Source organism: Homalodisca vitripennis, chromosome 6, assembly GCF_021130785.1.
Source record: "Homalodisca vitripennis isolate AUS2020 chromosome 6, UT_GWSS_2.1, whole genome shotgun sequence".
NCBI lineage: Eukaryota > Metazoa > Arthropoda > Insecta > Hemiptera > Cicadellidae > Homalodisca > Homalodisca vitripennis.
The window spans coordinates 101326013-101348460 of NC_060212.1; the positions used below are offsets into that span (position 1 = coordinate 101326013).

Genomic DNA, 22448 nt, shown 5'->3' on the forward strand with positions numbered 1-22448 from the left:
GTTTGTAAGGAAAGTGGTTGGCTATTGAAGTTATTTGTCTTCTGAATGTAATGTTCATGTTTTGCCTCAATACATTTTTTATTAATTTCAATGAGCTGCCATTTTGTACTGGGTTGAGATAGAAAGCTCTAATTACCACTGTTCTCCTTCTTTTATCAAGACCTTTCAAATGAGGCGTCACTTAATGTGTCTTTATACTTAACTTTTTTCACCACCTCCCCAATATCTCATTTTGAGAAAATGGGGAAAGTTGTAACAGTGACTTAAAAATTCACTTCTGCTTCCTAGAAAGATGTCCCGAGGTCCATCCCTCCATCTTTATCCATCAAACATTAAACAGAGTGTATCCATACTTGTAATTCACACTGTATATGATCTAAGTAATGTATCTAAATAAACATAGATGGACCTACTTTTAGTTATTTTAGCTGCTTACTTATTTAAATACTGTTTGTAGCATTTATTGAAGTAGTTCCAAAGATTTCTGCCATTGCACTACAAGTCAGCAAAGCTCATTGCTCATATGAGCAATACCATTTACTGTTCAGAGATTGCTTGTGTAAAAACTCTGAAATCAATGTGACTGAGCTACTTTGTTTGAATTGTTTCAGATCTTTTATGAATTTGATTCTGTGTAGAACTCTGTGCTACTCCGTTTGTGTGTATTAAGATCTCAATTGAAGCACTGAATTACAAACAGTTTGCTATTAATAATGCTGGTTTCAATTGATTTTTCTGTATACCTTATTATTTTGTATACTACAAACATATTACTTCTTGTTTTTATATAAAGGGTCCTTATGACTTAGCTAACACTCATACATTACATAAGCTGAGAAAACATAAGGCTGCGCTTTTTAGATAAATTCTATTGTTTAAACTACAAGGTACCTGAATTTTAAAGTATCAACAATTTGTATTCTTAATAACGGTAATTAAAACACTGTATCATTTGGAACGTAGAATTTGTTTGTGTAATTGGTACTGTTTTTGTTTGGTGGGTGGATTAACAGCCACTAGATGTTGACTTCCTCTTTGCTCATATATTCTGTGACCATAATAAGTAATTTGGAGGAGGTGCTAAAAAGCTATTTTTCTGCTTTTCCGTTAATGTTGTCTATAAATTGAAATATAATTAATTATAAAGCAAGATCTATCAAAGTTACTTTTGCTAACTCAATCTCTGGTCTGGTTCCTTAATAATGGTTTGAATTACTCAGTGGTTGCTCTTTTCCTGATAACATGGTTGTATTTACAGATATGTTTAAGATCACCTCAATAGGCTTTATATTGAGAATCATTAAAAATTGTTTACTTAAACAGTGTCAGTAATTTTCTTATAACTCTTGTGATTGAAATATTCTGTGTAGGTGTCAGGAAAGCATGTTGTGTGTTGTGCCCGACATTTCATCATTCCGAGGCGAGTGGCTGTGGGTCCGCCAGCCGACTCAGGTTCCGGTGTCCCTGGTCCGCAACGATGGTATCATCTACGCAACAGGGCTCACTTTTACGTACACACCTGAGCCAGGCCCGCGCAGCCACTGTCCACCCGCCGATGACATCATGCGTACCAACCACTCTGACCGCCTACCTCCCATCACTGACATGCCATGGAACCAGCCCCAGGGCATCTAATGTTAGTCACATGTATGTGCATATGTGTTTGTTTTTTATTTTCACGATACCGAATTAAGTGCTTGAGTCTTAACAAACAGGAGCCTGACTACTTCCGTTCGTCTACACATGCGTAGTAGACACTAAAAGTTATTGAAAAAGTAAGATATTGCAGTAGACTCTATAGTTCCTAAAAATGTAATAACATTGACATGCCATAAGATGGCAAACATGACTCATGGTTTTGTAACAGAAAAACATATCCATTGTGAAATGTATAAATCTCTTTTAGAATTATTTCTTATCTGTATTACTTTGGCCATAATAAATTATGTAAAATGATGTGCTCATTGTTCAAGTACATATTACTTTGGTCATTATTATTTACAAGTTTACAACAACTTGTAACTTACATGTACATGAGTCCCTTTCAATCTCGGTGACATGTAACTTCACCATGAATTGAACTTGGTGCATGAATGTGTCATTACTGTAGCATGTGTCCCACAAGATACACATAGTCAGCATTATAAAGTGATCTTATGTGTACAGTACAACCTTGTTTATCTGGATCGATTTTACAAAAGGAGTAACATTTTTTAATAATAAACTATTTTTATATTTCCAGTGTGATTTGTTTTTGTCATTAACACATGATTAGTGTTCAGAGTAATATGTACGATATAATAACAATTAAACTAAAACTGTATCAGGAGCTTATTCTTCAACAATAACAGAGGACAGAGAAACTAATTCTATTAATGAGGTACTGGCAGATTTCTTTACTCACGCTGATGCCTCGGCCCTGCTAGACACAGGTGACTTTCTTTTTTGTTTGTTTTGTTGGTTTACTTATGGTCCCAAGTAATCCGGATAAATGAGGTTGTACTGTATTGCTATATGTTTTATGGAGAGCTTAAGCTCATGGAAATTATTTTGTTTATAGTTATGTAACATTTTAACGATAAAAATCATATGTATTCTTCTTTAAAAGCATGAAAAAAGTAAGAAATGCAAATTAAAATCTTTATTATACAATCTGTTTCATAGAATTTGCCCCCTTAAGGACCAGTATAAAAAATTATGTCCCGAAATTGCACACTGCCATTTTGGAGGATAAAAAGTCCCAAAGAAGCATAGGCCAAATAGCAAGAGTTTTTCTTAGAGTTTTAAAAATAACCTTAACTAGAATCCAGTGAATATGAAAGTTATTTTTAGTACCAAACTGGGAATAAATTAGTGGCCTCATACAGAGTTGTGTTAACCTTTCAGCAGATCTGAAAATATTTGTAACACAAATCATAACCTATGCAAAAAACTTAAAAATTTTTTAATTAAATATAAGTTTTGATTTGAATGCAATCCAGTTTCTTTTATAATTTATGTAAAGTAGAATGTTATAATAGAAATAGGTTGGAAGCCACAGTAAATATGAAAAAGTTTAAAAAAGAGAAACTGATCTTATTTTATCTTCAAGCTGTCAGTCCTCAAATACTGGTATACTGTCTTTGAGCCTTTATAAAGATCTTAATAAAATTACAAAAGCAATTTGATGCAAAACGAGGTGGGTTAATGGAGTAGCTATTGATAGAGTGCTACTTCCTACTTCACCCCAGCCTTAGGGTACCTATTTGTGATACCTTTGGAATTTAGAACACAGTCTTTTTCAATGCTTCGGCCAAAACCATTCAACCAATGAATGTAAAAAATCTTTTCCAACATCATACCAAACCATTCTTCTTTTGGCTGTCCCATGGTCTGATATTGTAAATTTTACGATCCTTTGAGATCGTAATGTCCAGTTGCAGTCAACAGTTTCTCTCAGGTGCTCCCTTCTCTGTGGTGCAAAGGCGGCACTATGGCCTTTGACAAGCAGTTGTCGATAGTGCTAACCAGGATACTGGTGCTATAGTTTGATTGACCATTTAGATCATCTTGGGCTCTCCTCTAAGAATCCCAGGCTCAAGGTCTTATAGAGACAAAAAAGTCTGTTCATCAAATAGCATTATTGTTATGATTCAGTTAAAAAAATTAAATAATTCATCATACAGTTTTATATTGATTATTATTTTAATAATGCATCTAATTTTTAACTTTATCTATGTAAAAAATAGAACATTTATTTATGAAAAAACATTTTTCATTTGATCCTAAAACTAAAATGATGTTCAGTGATTAAGACACAGTTTACATAATAAAAAAAACCCTGTCTATCTAGTAAGAGTTTAAAAGTAACAAATTGAAGGATTTAAAAATTTCTTTTACCTTAGTAGGAGTTTAACTCCTATTAAAAAGTTACTTGATATCACTTGATATGTTACAGTTCATAGAATTGTTGTATATTTAGAACTTTTAATAAGAAACGAAATTATTATTAGATAGTCCATAATTTTCATTGTTGGTTTTGATAACGGGATTTTACCAACTTACAATGCAGTGCAGACAAAAGTGTTGTCTTATGAATTCAGTTTTAAATTCTCTGATTGCTCATATTTTATGTGTGGAGCAGTATTAATTTTGTGTTGTTTAGGTTTGACTATATTACAGTGCCTGATAAGACACTTTTTGGAAATAAAATAGGACATTTATGACAAATAAATCCCAGAAAGAGGCATTATGCACAGCAATAACAGAATGAACTGAGGACTGAGCGGCAGTAGGAAAATTTAATGTCTGTGGTACCACCCTGCTGCTCACATCAGTCAAGAGTTCTTCTTTCGTACAATACAAACATTGAACTTTTAAGTCGCCGCTCAAACACTCACCTCCCACAGTTTACCGCTTGTATCGCGGCTGAACAGGGTTTACTATTTAAAAATTGTCTTTAGTATTATTGCAAACATTACTATGTACAATATCATAGAAATAGAGGGTGCATTTTGAATTGTGTAATTTTGAATTTGTAGAATTTCAGTTTTAGAAATAAATAATAAACTTGTTAAATCTATGCTAAAATGTGTAAAACCGTGTATACAATAATAAAAACATATTTCCCCTTAGCCAGGAAACTATTTTAAGACAAGTTATATTATGTAATATGATATCACCATATACATACAGTGAACAGGTATTAGCACAGGAACAAAGCTACTTTGTATAGTTAGACTGAGATATATATGTAGTATTATCACGAGAGGTTTGAGTCATTGTAAATATTACATTGTAAGATGATTGTTTGCAGGTATTTCCTGTCAATTAATTGTAGTGCTGTATATTTTTGTACATAACTTTGTGTTTTGTGGCAATTATTTATATTTTATTATCATTTTTTGATATTTTAAGATTTGTAAGAGAATGTGCAATCAATGTTTGGTTACTTTCAGTCTCTCTTTAAAAATAATACATTTCAAGTTTCCAACTAAAATTGTATTTTTTACAATTCATTGGTCTCTACTTTTTTAATTTGTCTAAAACAAGTATAACAGGTCCAAAAATTTCCATATTGTTGCTTTAACTCAAGCAGAGGTTTGCTGAATGAAAAATTTCTCTTTTTGCAATTAGAATCACTGGTATACAGCATTGTTTTCCTTTACTGGTGGTAAACAGTGAGATTTTTGTTGGAAGTTGTGAAAAAGTCCTTTGTTCATTTGTCGGATTTAAAAGTATTAGTTTCTAAACCAGCATGCCAAAATCAAATCCTTTATATTACTTGGGGAAATTCTTTAAATGCTGAAGGAAAAGTATATGTGATAAAAATAAAACAGTATTGTATTTATGGGCAAAACTAAAACTATACAAACATCATAGATGATCATCAACGTGAATGCCCCTAACACTTCCTTTAGAAACGAAAATAGAATTTTATAGGTGAATAATCATCAGTATTTTCTTTGAACTTGGCATTTCAGATGAAAGTGTTCACAGTATTCATTGTGATGTTTGAACATGGATAGTAATTATTGAGTATGATTTCAAAAATATTATTCGCTAACCAAAAGGAAATAAACATAAGTGTAAAAAGTGACATAATTGACAAGGTTGATGAATGGCAGTTTAATTATAACAGAGCTACAGTGATGCAAAATTCAAGAAGAGGATTTGTTTTCAATACACCTCTGGTTGAATATTAAATAATTTTGGTAACTTTTTATCATTTTAAGATTTAAATCAAAGTTAGAGATTCCTCTTTTTCTTTTAAGTCTGCTAAATTAATTAAGTTATCAAACATATATTGATATTTTGCATCTACATTAAAAGTTTGTAACAATATTAATGATATTCTACAAAGAAATTCAGTGTATTACACTAACTTTTAAGAGATTTATTTATTATTTGAGTATCAGATATGCATTTATTGAAAAGCAGACTTCAGAATTTATATGCTATTCTAAAATATACAAACTAGTAAAATGTGTTTTTATTGGTAGGTATATAACCAATTATAATATTTTAACCCAAAAAGTTAGAGATTAACTAAAATTGTATGGTATATATTTAATTAAGGTATCTACATACATGTTTTAATAGTTTTATGTACATCAAAAGAATTTATGATTTTTATCTGAAGAATACTGTATGTGCTCATGTATTATTATTGCTCACATTTTATAAGTAGTGTTATACCAGTTGACTTCTTCCATATGCTTGTTTTGCTAGAAAATAATAACTGTAATTGAAATTTGCATTTTATTTAGTCTGTAATACTTCTATTGCTTGTTATCATATTACTATTTTTACGTTTTCTTTACCAAAGGTTAATAATATTATATTTCTCATGATTTTATACTTTTGACACATAGATTATATATACTACACTATAAAGACATATTTTGAAGTAATAAAAATCAAATACATTGTGTATGTGTATTTCTTTTCTCATCATTATGGAATTTAATTATAATGCAAAGAAAACAGGACTTTTCCGGACATTTACCATTTGTTTTAAGAGATACAGAAAATCGTAACACTACATTTCGAGGTCTGTAATTTGATCTTTTCCTCAGGTGAATAACTAACTTTAACACTTAACTACAGATTAGGTAAAAAAAGGAAATCATACCAGAGCGTTGAAACATGTGTAAGTCAGGAATCACAACAAACAAGTTGTGTGTCAACTGTATACATACTATCTTGGAATATGCTTTATAATTCACTATTGGTACTAAATAAAAACTCTTAATTATTAAAATCAAACTAAGGAATACACGTCACATAGATTTGCACTGAAAGACCAACCACTGAGAACTGACGAGAGTCCAAATAGTAAATGGTGATCGTCACAGCAGAAACAAGATGACAGCAAAAGCATAAACAGGAATAGACCTTCTTTATAATTGATTTGTTTTGGATTAACTTCTCTACTACATACTGTGACTCCGCATTTTTTTATTAGAAATCTCTAATCTGTTTGATACTTTAGGTTTTCTTGTCTGTCCATTTTTCAGAACGGGCAACCAAAGCGGTCTAATTTTGACTGATTGGCTGGTCCACTAATTTAATCTATGAAGCCTTGATTCAAGATCTTTATTGGTCTTTAAACATATTCAATAGTGCAATAGACTTTGTCAAGTTACTAAAATATTCTAAACTAAAACAAACAATTCAGATTCTACCTACTCAATCCAGCCTACCAGGAAATATATAGATCTATATAATTAATAACCAAACAACCAACAGATCTATATAAATTAACAATAATGAATAAATAACTATTAACACATTTAACATGGATAAAATTTTAAAACTGAACAATATTAAAACTGAATAAATAAATACATTGAGAGGCAAAATTTAAAAAATCATTGAAGAATATTTTGATTAATTTCCTTTTAAAGAAATGAGGTTCCCGATGTATTATGTTGGCTTCATCCCAGTTCATACATACTGTATTGTACATTTTCAGACCGACAATGATGTCTAATTTTTTACTTTTTTTGTTAGTTCTTTCCTTGTGTTTCTTATAGTCAATTCCTGCAGATCTCTAAACAAAGTGTTACTGGTATTTTGTATCACTAAACAGTGGCAAATGTTGGAAAAATCCTGTTTCCTTCATAATTGTATTGTAAAAAATGAACTACTCTACGTTAATATTTTTGAAAACTTAGTTTATGTATGATTTTAAAATATCGGAAATAGATACATATACCAGATGCATCCGGGAAGTAAGTACTATTTCGTCATAATGTCCCCGCTTAGCTAATAGAGGGTTACCTTTATATTTGTGTTGGTTTTGAAAATTCTTTTTCTTTTTTTGAGGGAGAGGTGGAAAAATGCTTTATGCACACAGGTGGCCAGCCTGTAATGTGAGCCTTTTCTAACCGGTGGGATGGAATCCATGGGTTTACCCTCTAAGAAAACCTCTTCTACTCTTTAGGGATCTTACCTGGGATTGTTTTTTCACATTACTTCAGACTAGGCCTAAATTTAGCTTATGCCCGTAGGGCTCTCTCCATTTCAAGCTTTGTCATCATTTGGTTCAGTCTGCATCTCGGTCTAGGTCAGTCTTTATCATGGTCTAGGTAAATCTTCTTTAATCGGAGGACACTCTGGACAAATTGTTTAACACAGTGCCAGGTGCCCTCACCCTCCATCATCTTTCTAGACACCATGTTCACCGAAAATGTGAACAAGTGTAAGTCCCTCCAGGGGGTTCCTTTCCCAATGAGGGCAGCTGAAGAAATCGTGTTTCATGTTGTTTAGAATGTCCGGACAATAGATGCAGTCCATCAAATTGGCTTTGTGCATCCGATGCAAGTTCTACCTGAAGTAGTGGTGATCAAAATTTGATCTCTCTTATAAATCCGCACAGAGATGCCAGTGCTCTTCTGCTACTAAGCATGTTCTTTATCCATCTGACAACAGTTTTCTCAGTACCCCTGGATGTAACCTTAGACACTATAGAGTGAGTACTCGTATTACCAACCAAACAGTGTAGGGCTGTTTCTCAAGATTTGCCTTTCTGATAAGCATGTTGATTTGGATGTAAGGGACAGTTGATGAGGACTGTGTCCCTTAAATGCCTATCCAGAACCTTCTCCATGGTCATGAGGAGGAAGGATGTTAGGCTTATTGGTCTATAAGCCTTTGCAACCTCATAGGAGGGTTTACCTGGCTTCGGGATAAAAATAACCCTAGAGGTCCTCCAAGATGAGGTTATGACTTCTGTCACTAGGCTAGTTCTTAACAGTCATAGGAGCAGAGGTATCACCACATCTGCACTTTCCTGCAGGAGAGCAGGAAAAATGCCATCAGTACCTGGTGATTTAAAAGGCTCAAGGGCCCAATTTTTCCCTTCAGTAGTTGACAGTCTTTGCACAATTCCAGTCCTCCTCAGAAGAGCTCTCTCTAGGTTCTCACCGACTCACTAATAACTGTTTCACTGGTCTCTGAAATGATCCTGGGAAGTGTGTGTTCAGTAAACACTGAAGGGTCTCCTCAGGAGCTTTGGTGTGAGTCCCATCTTCACTAAGTATAGTACTCACCACATTTATGGGGCTTTGAGCTAGGACTTTGAAGTTTTGCAAAGCCAGGTACTTATCAATACTCTGACAGAATTCCATGAATTTCTCTTAGCTCTTCTCACCTCTTTATTGTACTCTGTTAGGGCAGCAGAGTATCTATGCCAATTCCCTGCATGTTTGCATGTATGATATGCTCTGCAAAGGTTTTTCCTCAAAGTTTCCAGCCCCTGGTTCCACCAACATGCTTTTTTCCTTGAGTTCTTTTCTGTTACAGGGCAGGCTTTATGATATGATTCTTTTATAGCATTTTGCAGAGAGTTAGCCATATCATCGACCCCTTGTCCTTGATACCCTTTTTCCCTTACTAGATTGCTTCTTAGTTCCGCATTAATAGCTACCCAATTTGTTTTCTTTGTATTTCTGTAGGTATCATTTTATTGTGTTCGATCTCTGTGTTAAAGAAGATATAGCTATGATCTGAAGCAGATTCTACATCTAACACACCCCCGTTTAAAACTTTAGTTGCAAGATAGTTGCTAGCCAGAGTAAATATCTAAGACCTCTTCTCTTAATCTTGTACCTAACTCTTCTTTGTACAAAAGTTGGTTTACAGCCTTGAGTAATAATAACTAAGTTAGATTCTACTATCAAATCCAAGAGGCACTTACCCTGTTCGTTGATGCAGCTGCTTCCCCAAGCAGTGAGGTGGGCATTCACATCACAACCGACAATCAGGTGCCTCCTCGTAAGGGTGCCGAACTCCACAATCTGCCTCATCTCCGCAGTTAGCAGTAACTTACTTGGATTTGTTTGAGGAGTCTAGCAATCCAACATAACGGGTCTCTTCCTCCCAGCTATGTTGCCACTGGTGGTATATTTAGAACGCATTTTTAATCTGGCTTGCCGATATGGCTAATCGTCCTTGCCGATATCACCTTGTCTTAGGTAAATTGCCTCTCTCTCCCCTCTCAAGAGCTTGACAGGGATGACTCCAGCAATCACCAGAATGCCAGTTCGGACATTGTGCAGTGGAACACACTTGAAGCACAGCCTGACATTGGTGAAATACAAGTGGAAAGCTTTCTTTTATTATTATAATTCATTATAAGGCTGCATTCAACACAAAAATAAATGTTTATCTGAACGTAATCATATTTTGATATTTACAAGATATAGTTTATAGCTCTTTCAGCCATAGCACCATAACATTAAAGTACTACTGTTTTACAAAATTGAATCTTTTCACATTTTGCCCCAAGTTTGCAAAATCATTGTCAATCATACTACTCATAACAACAATTTCAACTACTGTAAATGAAAAGACATGTTTTATACAATTGGGTTTAAGCTATTCAGTGATAGAAATTTATATTAGATTTGTAAGGATTCAGTTTCTTTTGTACATTTCTATGTAGCAAGGCAACTTCAGTAAAAATTGTAACCTTTCAAAGATTATCATGATAAAAATTTTCTAAACTAAATTTTATATCTTTAAATATTGATTGCTGTAGATAACCCCAACTACTGTACTATCCGTGGCTGTCCTCAGGTCAGTACATGGATAACAAATACTATAGTTATGCGAGACACTGAAAGTGAAAATATTGGTATGTACATACTATAGTTAGGGTGTAAGGCTCTGTGGGGCCCAATGCAACCGCACCAATCACACTTACATAAGGCCCTGCATGCGAGACACGGAAAGTGAAAATATTGCCATACATACTATAGTTAAGGTGCAAGGTTTCTGTGGGGCCCAATGCAACTGCACCAATCACACTTACATAATAAGGCCCTGCATTCGAGACACAGAAAGTTAAAATATTGCCATACATACTATAGTTAAGGTGCAAGGTTTCTGTGTGGCCCAATGCAACTGCACCAATCACACTTACATAATAAGGCCCTGCATTCGAGACACAGAAAGTGAAAATATTGCCATACATACTGTAGTTAGAGTGCAAGGCTCTGTGGGGCCCAATGCAACTGCACCAATCACACTTACATAATAAGGCCCTGCATTCGAGACACAGAAAGTGAAAATATTGCCATACATACTGTAGTTAGAGTGCAAGGCTCTGTGGGGCCCAATGCAACTGCACCAATCACACTTACATAATAAGGCCCTGCATTCGAGACACAGAAAGTGAAAATATTGCCATACATACTGTAGTTAGAGTGCAAGGCTCTGTGGGGCCCAATGCAACTGCACCAATCACACTTACATAATAAGGCCCTGCATGCAAGACACAGAAAGTGAAAATATTGCCATATACCTGTCTTCAGGTGGTATGATAATGCCAGATACCAGACGCTGCAATAAAAGGAAGATGAACTGGAGCTAAACTCAACATTAAAATTGAATCAATCCTTCCTACCATAGCTACGTTATGTGTAGAAAACTCGGTTGCTTCACCATGCTTAGATATCGTGTTATAAACATCGTAGTGCACCTGTGAGACTGCCACATCACCTATTTATAGGTGTTTCTGATGTCAAAATGATTTGTTTTCAGCTTCTTTGTCACTAACTTTCTTTGAATCGCTTCAGGCAAACATGACTGTAGATTCCAGGAGTCAAGTCTGAGACAGCGTCAGGTATCAGACACTGCAATAAAAGGAAGATGAACTGGATGTAAAATCAACATTCAAATTTAATTAACTCTTCCTACCATAGCTTTGTGATGGGATTCAATTATAAATGATGAGGTTTAATTCAGAATTCACCATAAAACACACCATATTATTGAAGTTCAAATATGTCTTCAATGAAAACAGAAAAATTAAACATAACAAATCTCTTATTTTGTTTAAAATAAAACATTTTTAAGAGATAAAAATGTAAACATAGGCTACTAACAAAAAATAATAAACAAAAGAAACATCATAAGTTAATAAAACTGATTTTGAATTAGGTACAAAGAGTAAATAATTTTGCATAATACAAGTAATATGAATTTATAAAATCAATTTGTAATTAATTCTGTAAATTTTATATATATATATAATACTTTTTATCTCATATAAAAGTGCTTTTCATCAATATCACATTCATTATATTAGATCATTCACCTCTTATAGAGTGTCAATCGTTCCAACACACCAACATTAAACCGTCCTGGTGAATGTCACATTGACAAGAATACCTGTTATAATCTCAATGACAATAACTCAATAACTTCTTCATGCCTTTAAAAATCAAATTAAAATACCAGGAGCACTAAATCACTCACTCTATTTATAAATTTAAAACACTTGTTTATTTACAATTCAGTTTTCTTCATAACAAGATAAACGTTTACATTACTGAAATTTAATTCATGAAAACTCCTATATTCACTAGGCCTAACTCATATTTCATAATATTAAGACAAACATACAATTTTACTACTTTGACTTATAAAAGTGGCAAACGTTCAAACAAACTACACAATCTACATAGTCCTCAAACACATTTGTCAAACCCGTTCAAAATGCTACCCACAAAGATGAAAAATGCAGGGCGGAAGAAGCTCCCTTCCTCTTGTAATCTCGAACCCACGCCCATTTGGTCAGAATTCCATTATAAAATATGAATTCCATTAGTATTCAGTATAATTTAATGATTGTAATCCATTCTTATATAAATTTGATTTGATTTGTTTTATAGTAATTTTTTATGCTTATATGTGGCAGTTACTTCCAACGGTAGCGACGTGGCTGATCACATGTCATCAACTACATCTGCCCAATTTGCAGCGAACATCCACTCGTTTGAATTTTGTTTCTCTTTGTTTCTGATCTGTCACAATCTTTATAATATTGTTTTGACGATGTGCAGGATCCTGCACAATGGGGTCCCATACTAAGTGTTTACATATGGATAGCAAAATACTAAAAACAGTTACAAAAGCTGAAGATGAAGTTTGACACTGCAACAAATGTGTTGTTACACCATCACCACCATTCTCTATTGACATCAATGAGACTCCTGTTTATGCTTAACCAGACACCAGCCTAAATGATCTCATACCATATTTTACAATGAGACACGTTGTACCAGGTCACTCTCCACTCTCGCATTATGTAACTCATCAACACCGAATCATAGCGCTCTCCAGAAATACTTCAATGCAGGAACTGGATAGAAGCCTAGAAGAAAATGGTTTACACAATAACAAGGAAAAACTAGAGATGGCAGCTAAAATTACTATTACAAGAACATAGGTGTATTGAAGACGAAAGAATTAATTTTATGGTCAATTGGAAGTGACTAAATAAACAGAAGAAAAATACCCTACTAAAATAGAGAGCCTTCTAGACAACATGCATGAAACAGAAATGCAACAAGAAAAAGAGAAACAACACCGACTACATATGCAAGCTGCTTTTGAAGAACTGTATCATACACAAACTCAGACCCTCATCAAGTACTTAATAAAGACTAAAGAGATAGAAAAAAACAATAGCACATCTAAGAAGAGAAATGAAGCAAAAAGAAGTAAAGGCATATATTAAAACTGAAGAACATAGACCTTGCAAGGAGTCGGACATTAGTGGTCAGACTTCCCTGGATATCACCTTGCTACTTTTTGAGATAGCTCAACTAAAATCCAAACAAACTATTCTAGAGCAAGAGGTAAAAAGATTTGGAATGGACTCAAAGTAAACAAGAAGTTAATTCAGGACCAAACAAAATTTAATGCAGCATACTATCACCCAACTCCTTAAAAGTCTTCAACCTGTCTACACTCCAGAGAAATAATACTCATAATAAAAATAAAAATAATACTAACAACATCAATAAAAACCACTTCAGCATATCATCATAAATGGCTAAGAACAAATCACAACAGCCAGTACCTCACCATGCCAAAAAGGCAGAAAAGCCACACAATGAATGGTCCTAGTCAATAAAAAGGACAATGCCCATCCTCCCCACAAAACATTTAGTGAAAGACCCAAAATTTATTCCAGAGAAGAGCTCACAAAATCAAAGGTGTTTGGAACTTTCAAGTGTACACAGAGGCCCTTTAATGACATCAAAAGTTCGTGAAAGCAATTACAGTTATTTAGACTTTTGCAGCAAATACGTTAGAGATTCCTCAACAGAACACTAGATAGCAACATGGGAACAAATGACAACACTGATGCAACATCTGAGAGGTCATCAATTATTTATAGAGCAGTATCATCTAGCAAAAAACCAAGGATAGAAATAGCACGAGCTGGCAACAAAATAGAAACAAACAATACCCTCTAAATTCTCCACCAAAACACTGACAGAGTATAGCCAACAAAATTGATCATATAAATGGACTTCTAATCAGTACCAAACCAGACATATTATTCTCACAGAACATGGCCTAAATCCGATTTTGTTTAACACATGATTAGCTGGAAATAAACTAATCACAAACTTCAGCAGGGAACACCACCAGAAGGGAGGGGTTGCAATGTATACCAGTGAAAACACCTCATCTCACTCTGAGGCCATAGAGGGTGCTCTAGTATAATTCGAGACAAAGCATATATAATTATATTGCTTATTATATACAAGCCCACATCAGCTGTGTGAAAGCACAGCATGCGCATATACAAGCCCACAACAGCTGTGTGAATGCACAGCATTGATATTATAAAAAATGGACCTGTCCAAAAACACCAGTCAGAAATTTTTCTAAGTCGTAATGTAGGAGCGTAACCACTTGAATAAGCTGCGTAAATCTCTGGAGGATCGAATTCAGAAGGGCGAGACTGATCTCACTATTAAGTTTGTTAACGGTACACCTAAAATTGTACAAAAGCCAAAAAACTGAGAAACCAAAACAGCATAACCAATCTACAGCTACTTTATCAAAATTTAAATGGTATTAGAACAAAACTTGTTGAATTACAACAATCCATAGCCTCATGCATATATGACATAATCATTCTTACGGAAACTAACTTAACCCCTACCATCTTAACAAGAGAACTTGGCTTCCTCAATTATAGTGTGTATAGGAAGGACAGAAACGCCTCTACTAGTCATAAGCGGAGTGGAGGAGGAGTTATGATTGCAGTCTCTAAACAACTCCATTCTATGAGCTACAAACATGTTCTGAGTCTGAAAATGTATTTGTCTCTTTGACTTTGAACGGCAACACAAAGGCATTGCTTAGTGCAGAAGCTTCTCCGTCTGCTATGTCTTATGATGGTAAATCCTCAACGGATGGCAATACTATAGCTGATATGTTTGCAGACAATTTCTCTTCTGTTTTTGTTCAAGAGGATGTCCCCCCACCTTCATTTGACTTTTATTCCGTCGATGTCTTCTCTTCATGCTCAGTCGTTCTTGGCGAAGTTCATAGTGCTCTTCTCAGCCTTGATGTAAACAAAGGGCCTGGACCTGATTCCATCACTCCAGCTGCTGCTAAATATTGTGCTGATCTGCTATCACCACCACTAACTACACTGTTTAATCGATCTTTTAGTACTGGCATTTTTCCCAGAGCCCTAAAGAGGAGCCATATTGTACCAATCTACAAGAAAGGGCCAAAAGAATCAGTCACAAACTATCGTCCTATTGCAATATTATCCGTCTTTGCAAAGGTATTTAAGAAACTTGTCCTCAACCTTATTCAATTCAAAATAAAAGCTCACCTCAACATTCACCAGCAGCACGGCTTCACATCTGGCAGATCTCCTGTGACAAACCTTGTCTTATTTCAGGATTACATAATTGACGCACTAACGCTCAGGCAACAAGTTGATACTATAGAGCTGGATTTCACCAAGGCGTTTGATCGAGTGTCCCACACCATTCTGTGTAAGGAAGCTGGAAGCATATGGGTTAAAAGGAATCTTTCTCCGTTGGCTTGAGAGTTACCTTCAACACAGAATCCTTCAAGTGTGATACAGATCACACATCTCAAAAGAATTTGTTGCTACGTCTGGTGTACCTCAGGGGTCTCACCTAGGCCCTTCATTATTTAACCTATACATAAATGATGTCACATCTCATCTTCGCTGCAAACATCTTCTCTTTGCAGACGATTTGAAGCTTTACATGAAGATTTGCATCGCTGAAGATGCTGTACTCCTTCAGAACGATCTCACACAAGTAGATGTATGGTCTCAAGCTAACTCAATGACTCTCAACCTTGACAAGTCCAGCTGCATCACTTTCAACCGCAATAAAGTCTCCAGTCTTACACACCTACTCAATCAGAGGTCATGCACTTCATAGGAGCTTAACTGTCAAGGATCTTGGTGTGACTTTATCATCTAATCTATCTTGGGAACTTCACATCAGGAATATATGTAATAAGGCTGCTCGCAACTTGGGCTTGATACTGAGACTCACCAAGCCCTTTAACAACATTCACTCATTGAAGATTTTGTACTATGCACATGTCAGACTCCATCTCGAGTACTAAAGCGTCGTTTGGTCACCGCACCAACACTACCTTGTGGATGATATTGAGAAGATACAGAGACGTTTCTTGCGACTTGTTGGGGTTCGTCTTGGTTATAGATACACAGAGGTCCCCATACAAGATATTGCTACTTTCCTGAACATACCATCACTCAGTTCTTGACGCTGTATTCAGGATGTGATGTTTCTCTACTGTTTGATCAACGCTGAGTTGGACTGCCCTGACCTTCAAGGCATCGTTTGGAACCAGAGCCATGAATTCTTTCACCAAGGTCGCAGCTTCCTCCTCTTATGCAACAAATGGCCCAATGCTGAGGATTCAGCGGCTAGGGAACAACATTCCATCCACCCTCAACATCTTTAACGCGTCCAAATCTGCAATCAAAAGCCGGCTTGCATCACTGTAGCTGTTATTATTATTGGCTCGTCTCTACACCTACCCTGCCTGTGTTGTGTCTCAGTCTTTTATTTTATTATTGTTTTTCAAAACTGTTACCTACGTAATAGTTCATTTCTTGTTTTGCATCGTTCTTGTTAAGCATCTTTCTTTGTTATTGTTACAATATTTATCTATTTATTGTTACACATTACTTGTTATCTATTTATACTTTCTTGTTATGCATCGTACAATTCATATCTATTTGTTTCATTATGTATCTATTGTTTTGTTTACTGGTTGAATATTCTATTGTTTTTGTTTTTGTCTACTAATTAGTTTCTTTGGTCAATTGTTATGCATATAGATAAAATTGAAACTTACTTGTTAAAATGGTTATGCCGTTGAAATAATAAAAATAAAAAATAAAAAATAAAAATAAAAACTTTGCAAGTATAAGGTCGGGAAGTAAATGAGCCAGCTGCCATCACGAATTATCTAAATGATGACTTTGTAATGGTCGCAGATAACACATGTATAACACTGAGGAAGACAAACTTAGCTGTGAAGATACCTTAGTGATTATTAGCGGGACCAACGATGTTGCTAATAATGACGCTCAAGAGGCCATCATAAGTATTAAGTCAGTGTTGGAACTAAAGCCTAATCATAAGGTTGTTTTAGTAGAACTTCCACATAGATATGACCTAGTTGATTTGTCCTGTGTGAACAAAAGGTGACACAAACAAATGTTCAATTTAAACAACTGAGTAAGCAGCTTGACAATGTTACACTTGTCAAGTTAAGTAAAGCTGAAAGGTCCATGCATACACCTCATGGTATGCACTTTAATAGCCAAGGCAAGAGTTAGCTGGCAGAACAGATAGCCAAGGCAGTTAGAGGATGCTCGAAGCATGTGGCAGCACACACCAGCAACACCAATAACAATGAAGTGTTTGGCTCGAGTGACTTCAGATGTCAGGCACAAGCCATCGGAAAACTCCCTTCCCCTTCCCACCACCCCTCCAGACCAGCTAGAAACAGGAAACACCACTCAACTGACCTAAATGTGTTTCATTTAAATGTACAATGTATTATAAATAAGTTAGATTTATTAGAAGTATGGTTAAACAATAAATTTAAATGTGATGTAATTATATTAAGTGAACACTGGTTGTCCATTGAAGAATCAGAATTTTACATTCCCATTAATTTTAATCTAGGTAGTATTTATTGTAGATTTCCTCCTTTAAGTAGAGGTGTTAGTTTAATTTTTGTTCAGCAGGGTATTATTTTTAATGTTTTAAATTTAGATATCTTTATTTGTAATTTTGTGTTTGAAGATCAGTTGTGATATTTCGTAGTTTTAACATAATAATAGAAACTGATTATCGTACACATAATTATAATGTAAATATTTTTTTGTATTGTTTAGAGATATGTCTTGTGTTTTTGTCTTTGCTACTTTTCGTGAACAGGGATAAGATAACCAGACAAGCTCTTTGATATATGTAAGAAATATAAGCTCGGAATCATTTATTATTTTAAGAGAAATGTTATCACAAAAAAATTGATTACCATTAATTTTATTTCAAAATATTCAACAAGCATTTGAGCACTTTTATTATTTACTGACAACCTCTTTGGAAGAAAATTGTAAAATGCGAGAACTGAATAGTAAAAAGCATAAAAGGTCAAATAGAAAATGGTTCACAACCAGAGTTAAAAAATTTAGAGATCTGTTAATGATACTGTGTGAACGATTCAAACAAAGTAAAGGTTCAGCCAATGAAAATGTATGTAGAAATATATATACTGTATATATAAAGAATATAAAAAAGTGTAAACAAAAAAATAGATGAAGAAAAAAGAATGTTTAACGAGAACTATATAAAAATTCAAGTAACAGATGCAAGGCATCTTGGAATATAATCGGGTATGTCCAACAACAAAAAAGGATATTCTGATATTAATATAAAAACCAATGATTTTAATGAGTACTTTGTAGGGTTTGTTTCAACACTGACTCAAGGAATGTCAAATAATGAAGCAGTTTATTATTTAAGCAAATACTTAATGAATTGTAATTAATTGTAATATAAATTGTAAGATTAGACCTTTAATCTGGAAGAAAATTATTGAAGGCAGTATATTCAAATGTGTTTCTACAATAAGTACATCAAAGAGTGAGGATCTCTACAGATTTTCTAACGTAATAGTAAAAGAAATAATTGATCTAATTCTTGAACCACTCTTTCTACTTTTCTCTAAGAATACGTTAATAAAGTTTAGTACGACTCCGCTGTTTTGTAAGACTTACAAGTAGTTTGGTATATCCTCATTGCTTCTTTAGCAGCCTCTGCATAATTGATATATATATATATATATATCTATATACCAATGTAAAATGGTATTCCTATTAGGTATAGGATTGTAAACAACACAATTGTGCTGACCATGATTTTGCCGATTGTGTTACATAACAGTTCATAATTTGCTTACAGGAAAAAATTATTTTTATTTAAATGTTGAAGAGTGAGCATTTATTTACTACAAGGGAGACCATAAAAAAAGATTTATAATATATTTAAAATATTTTATTTTTTCACTAAAAATACTATAATCTGTGTTTTCATGGAGGTTCGCTATCAACAAATAATCAGATATACTACATCTAATATTTTTATTTTGCAGGTAATTTGGATAGTAAAGGCTAAAACAGACCATGAGCCCCTACAGTCTTACAAGAGCCATGTGAAAGCAAGGCATGAACATATGCCCACAACAGCTGTGTGAAAGCACAGCATGTGCATATACAAGCCCACATCAGCTGTGTGAATGCACAGCATGTGCATATACAAGCCCACAACAGCTGTGTGAATGCACAGCATGCGCATATACAAGCCCACATGCTGTGAAAGCACAGCATGGGCATCTAAAGGACCACACTGTTTTGAATGTCTCAGGATAAAGTTCTTTACAGATTAACCAAATAGTGGAGTTGTAGACTTCATCCAGGATATAGCAGTCAAGGAGGCAATTAGTTGCATGCAGGATGTAATTTGATTGCACGAATAGTGCTTAGGAAAGTAGTTATAAGGAGAACTAATTACACATAACCAGTCGAACTGCAGTTTACATAAGTGCATTCAAGGGCGTATGTCAATGAATCCCAGGTAGGTGTTCAGGAAAAATTTTCATTGTCATGTTTTATGTATCGTTGCACTTTAAAAAATATAGTTCTGTGCCAAAGTTAATGTTTGTTATTTTATTAATAAATTGCCATATGGTATACATTGAATCTAAGTGTACATACTCATCAATTTGTAAGACATCATTTCAGGCTGGTTTGTGACCATGAATTTAGCTAACACCCAGCAGGGGCCTGAAAGCTAAGCCCTCAGAAAGCTGAAGGATAATTCCAATGTAATACAATCCTTACCTTTTAGATACAGATTCATATCACTTTATTTGACAAAAACACATTACAAACAAAAACTGATACCTTCGACTGTTTATGTTTTTCTATGTCTACCAGGTACTGACATACATCAGGTTACATTTAGACACATTACCAATGCTATTGAATTTCCATAACTTCAATACATGGAGTCAAAATGCTTTCGCCTAGTAGTAACAAAAGGCATTATATTTCTTTAGTATATTTCTTCACACAGAGATAAAAACTATAGTTTCAACTGAATTATGAATATAGTATAGACTGAACTATAGTGTGAACTGAATTAATTACAATAGAAATAAATGTAGTTCTAGTTACTTTTATAACCTTGACATTAATCAGTCATAATATTAAAGGATTAAGCATAGTCTTTGGTATTGTGCTAAATCAGATTCGTACTACCTCAATTGTAAAAATTCTTATAACATTTTTGTTCAAATTGGTATCTCATGTATAGCCTTATAAATGTAAGCCATAATAAATTTGTGATTCTATGAAAGCATGATAAATAAGTTTGAAGGTATACATTTTGCCTAATTTAAATACCTGTTTTAGAAGAAGGTACCTCCCTAGCCAATGAGGGAGTCCAAGGGGTCCTGATCCCCCCCACATTTTTAATTTAAAACATTACTTTTATGGCAAACAATTATTATTATTTAAATAACTCAGTGTTACTCACATGTAACACGGGTGTCACAGGTCAAGAACTTTTTAAGGAACAAAATGGAGAATGAGTGGTTGACAGCACTGCCTCACTTTCTGTTCACTATAGGAAAATATCAGTCGGCTTGACCCTCCCAAAATTTTTCCTGGCTAAGTTCTTGCAAGTACATATTATATTTGGTTGTTAACCCTCCGAGCGTCCATCATATTTCCCTAAACGTCCACCTGTTTTTATAGGTTTTGCACATTTTTGCATAATTCATAAAAAAAATCTTAAGAATGGTTTAAATATAGAGTATTATACATAATTTTTCTTGTAAAGAATCACAAAATATGATTATATAAAAATTAAAATTAAAAAAAATTTCTTTTTGCAACAGCCTGTGAAAGGGAAAAAATATTTTAGAAAATATATTTTTATAAAAGTATCCACATGTTATTATTATATTACTTCTAGAACAATTTCATAATAGGAAAATTATAGCAAATTTAGTCATGAACACATAAATATACAGGGTTTATAGGGTTCTGTGAATATATTCATAATGTTATACAAACTTACATGGATATGCACAAATTTTAATTTTTGCCTATTTGGTATTGCTAAGTAACACAACAATAAAATGTTCTACTGATGTTGGAGCAGGCTGAGGGGCTATTTCTTCTGGTGCTGTTCTTGTGAGTTCATCAATTAGAACCATCACAAATGTTCTTCTGGGTATAGGCTTGTCTGTGATTTTTAATATAAGATGAAGGAGTCAAAAATTGCCATGTCAAGGAGATTATAAAAGATTTTTTTCCAATAGCGAGTGGTGGTCCGCGAGCATGATATGTGATAGATAGATTTATCTTTCATGTCCACTCCACCCATGTATAAATTATACTGCTGTATCATGTATGGCTTTACAGCCTCACGGTGACTTTTGAACCCATAGGTCTTGGGCATGACAAGCTGTTGACAAAAGGTACACTGGTTTTCAGGTTTTTTATTTGTTTGTACCATACTGCTAACACAGGCCCTCTTCTAAAATAAACACTCTGTTGTTATATTATTATATATATATATATATATATATATATATATATATATATATATATATATATATATATATTAATATAATATTATAAAATCACGCCAATAATAGTGCAGGTTGAATTAATTTGATCGGCAAGTGCCCGCCGTCTTAAAATAAGACGGCGACGTTTAGAGAAAGGTGCCGTCGACTTAAAACAAGTCGGCCGACGCTCGGAGGGTAAGCTTGTAATAATTTATGGTAAGCTTGTCCTAAATCAAAAGTGTTAACTATCCAAGTATTCTATCCTTTTCAAGATTTTTAGTAATGAATGTACATAAAACTTAGTGTTGTAAATAATTGCTCTGTAATGCTATAAATGGCTTATTTTAAATATTGAGACATTAATAAGAAATTAATTGAAAATCATTTATATGTGATTTAGTATAAATGCAACAGCTGCACTTTAGCATACAATATTGTTGTTTATTAAGCTCAGATGATTTTATTCACTTGTTTGTTAT

At 34.1% G+C, this 22448-nt stretch overlaps 1 protein-coding gene across 2 annotated transcripts in view; it reads left to right on the plus strand.

Annotated features, from left to right (window-relative positions):
• The window catches only part of LOC124364657 (suppressor of hairless protein), a 31875-nt gene extending 25463 nt beyond the window's left edge, over positions 1–6412 (plus strand). For both annotated transcript variants that reach the window (XM_046820292.1, XM_046820293.1), the window contains exon 3: positions 1371–6412. In XM_046820292.1, coding sequence (XP_046676248.1) covers positions 1371–1635 — 265 coding nt within the window. In that variant the 3' untranslated portion in view covers positions 1636–6412. The remainder of the gene's footprint in view (positions 1–1370) is intronic.
• The last annotated feature ends 16036 nt before the right edge of the window (positions 6413–22448 follow it).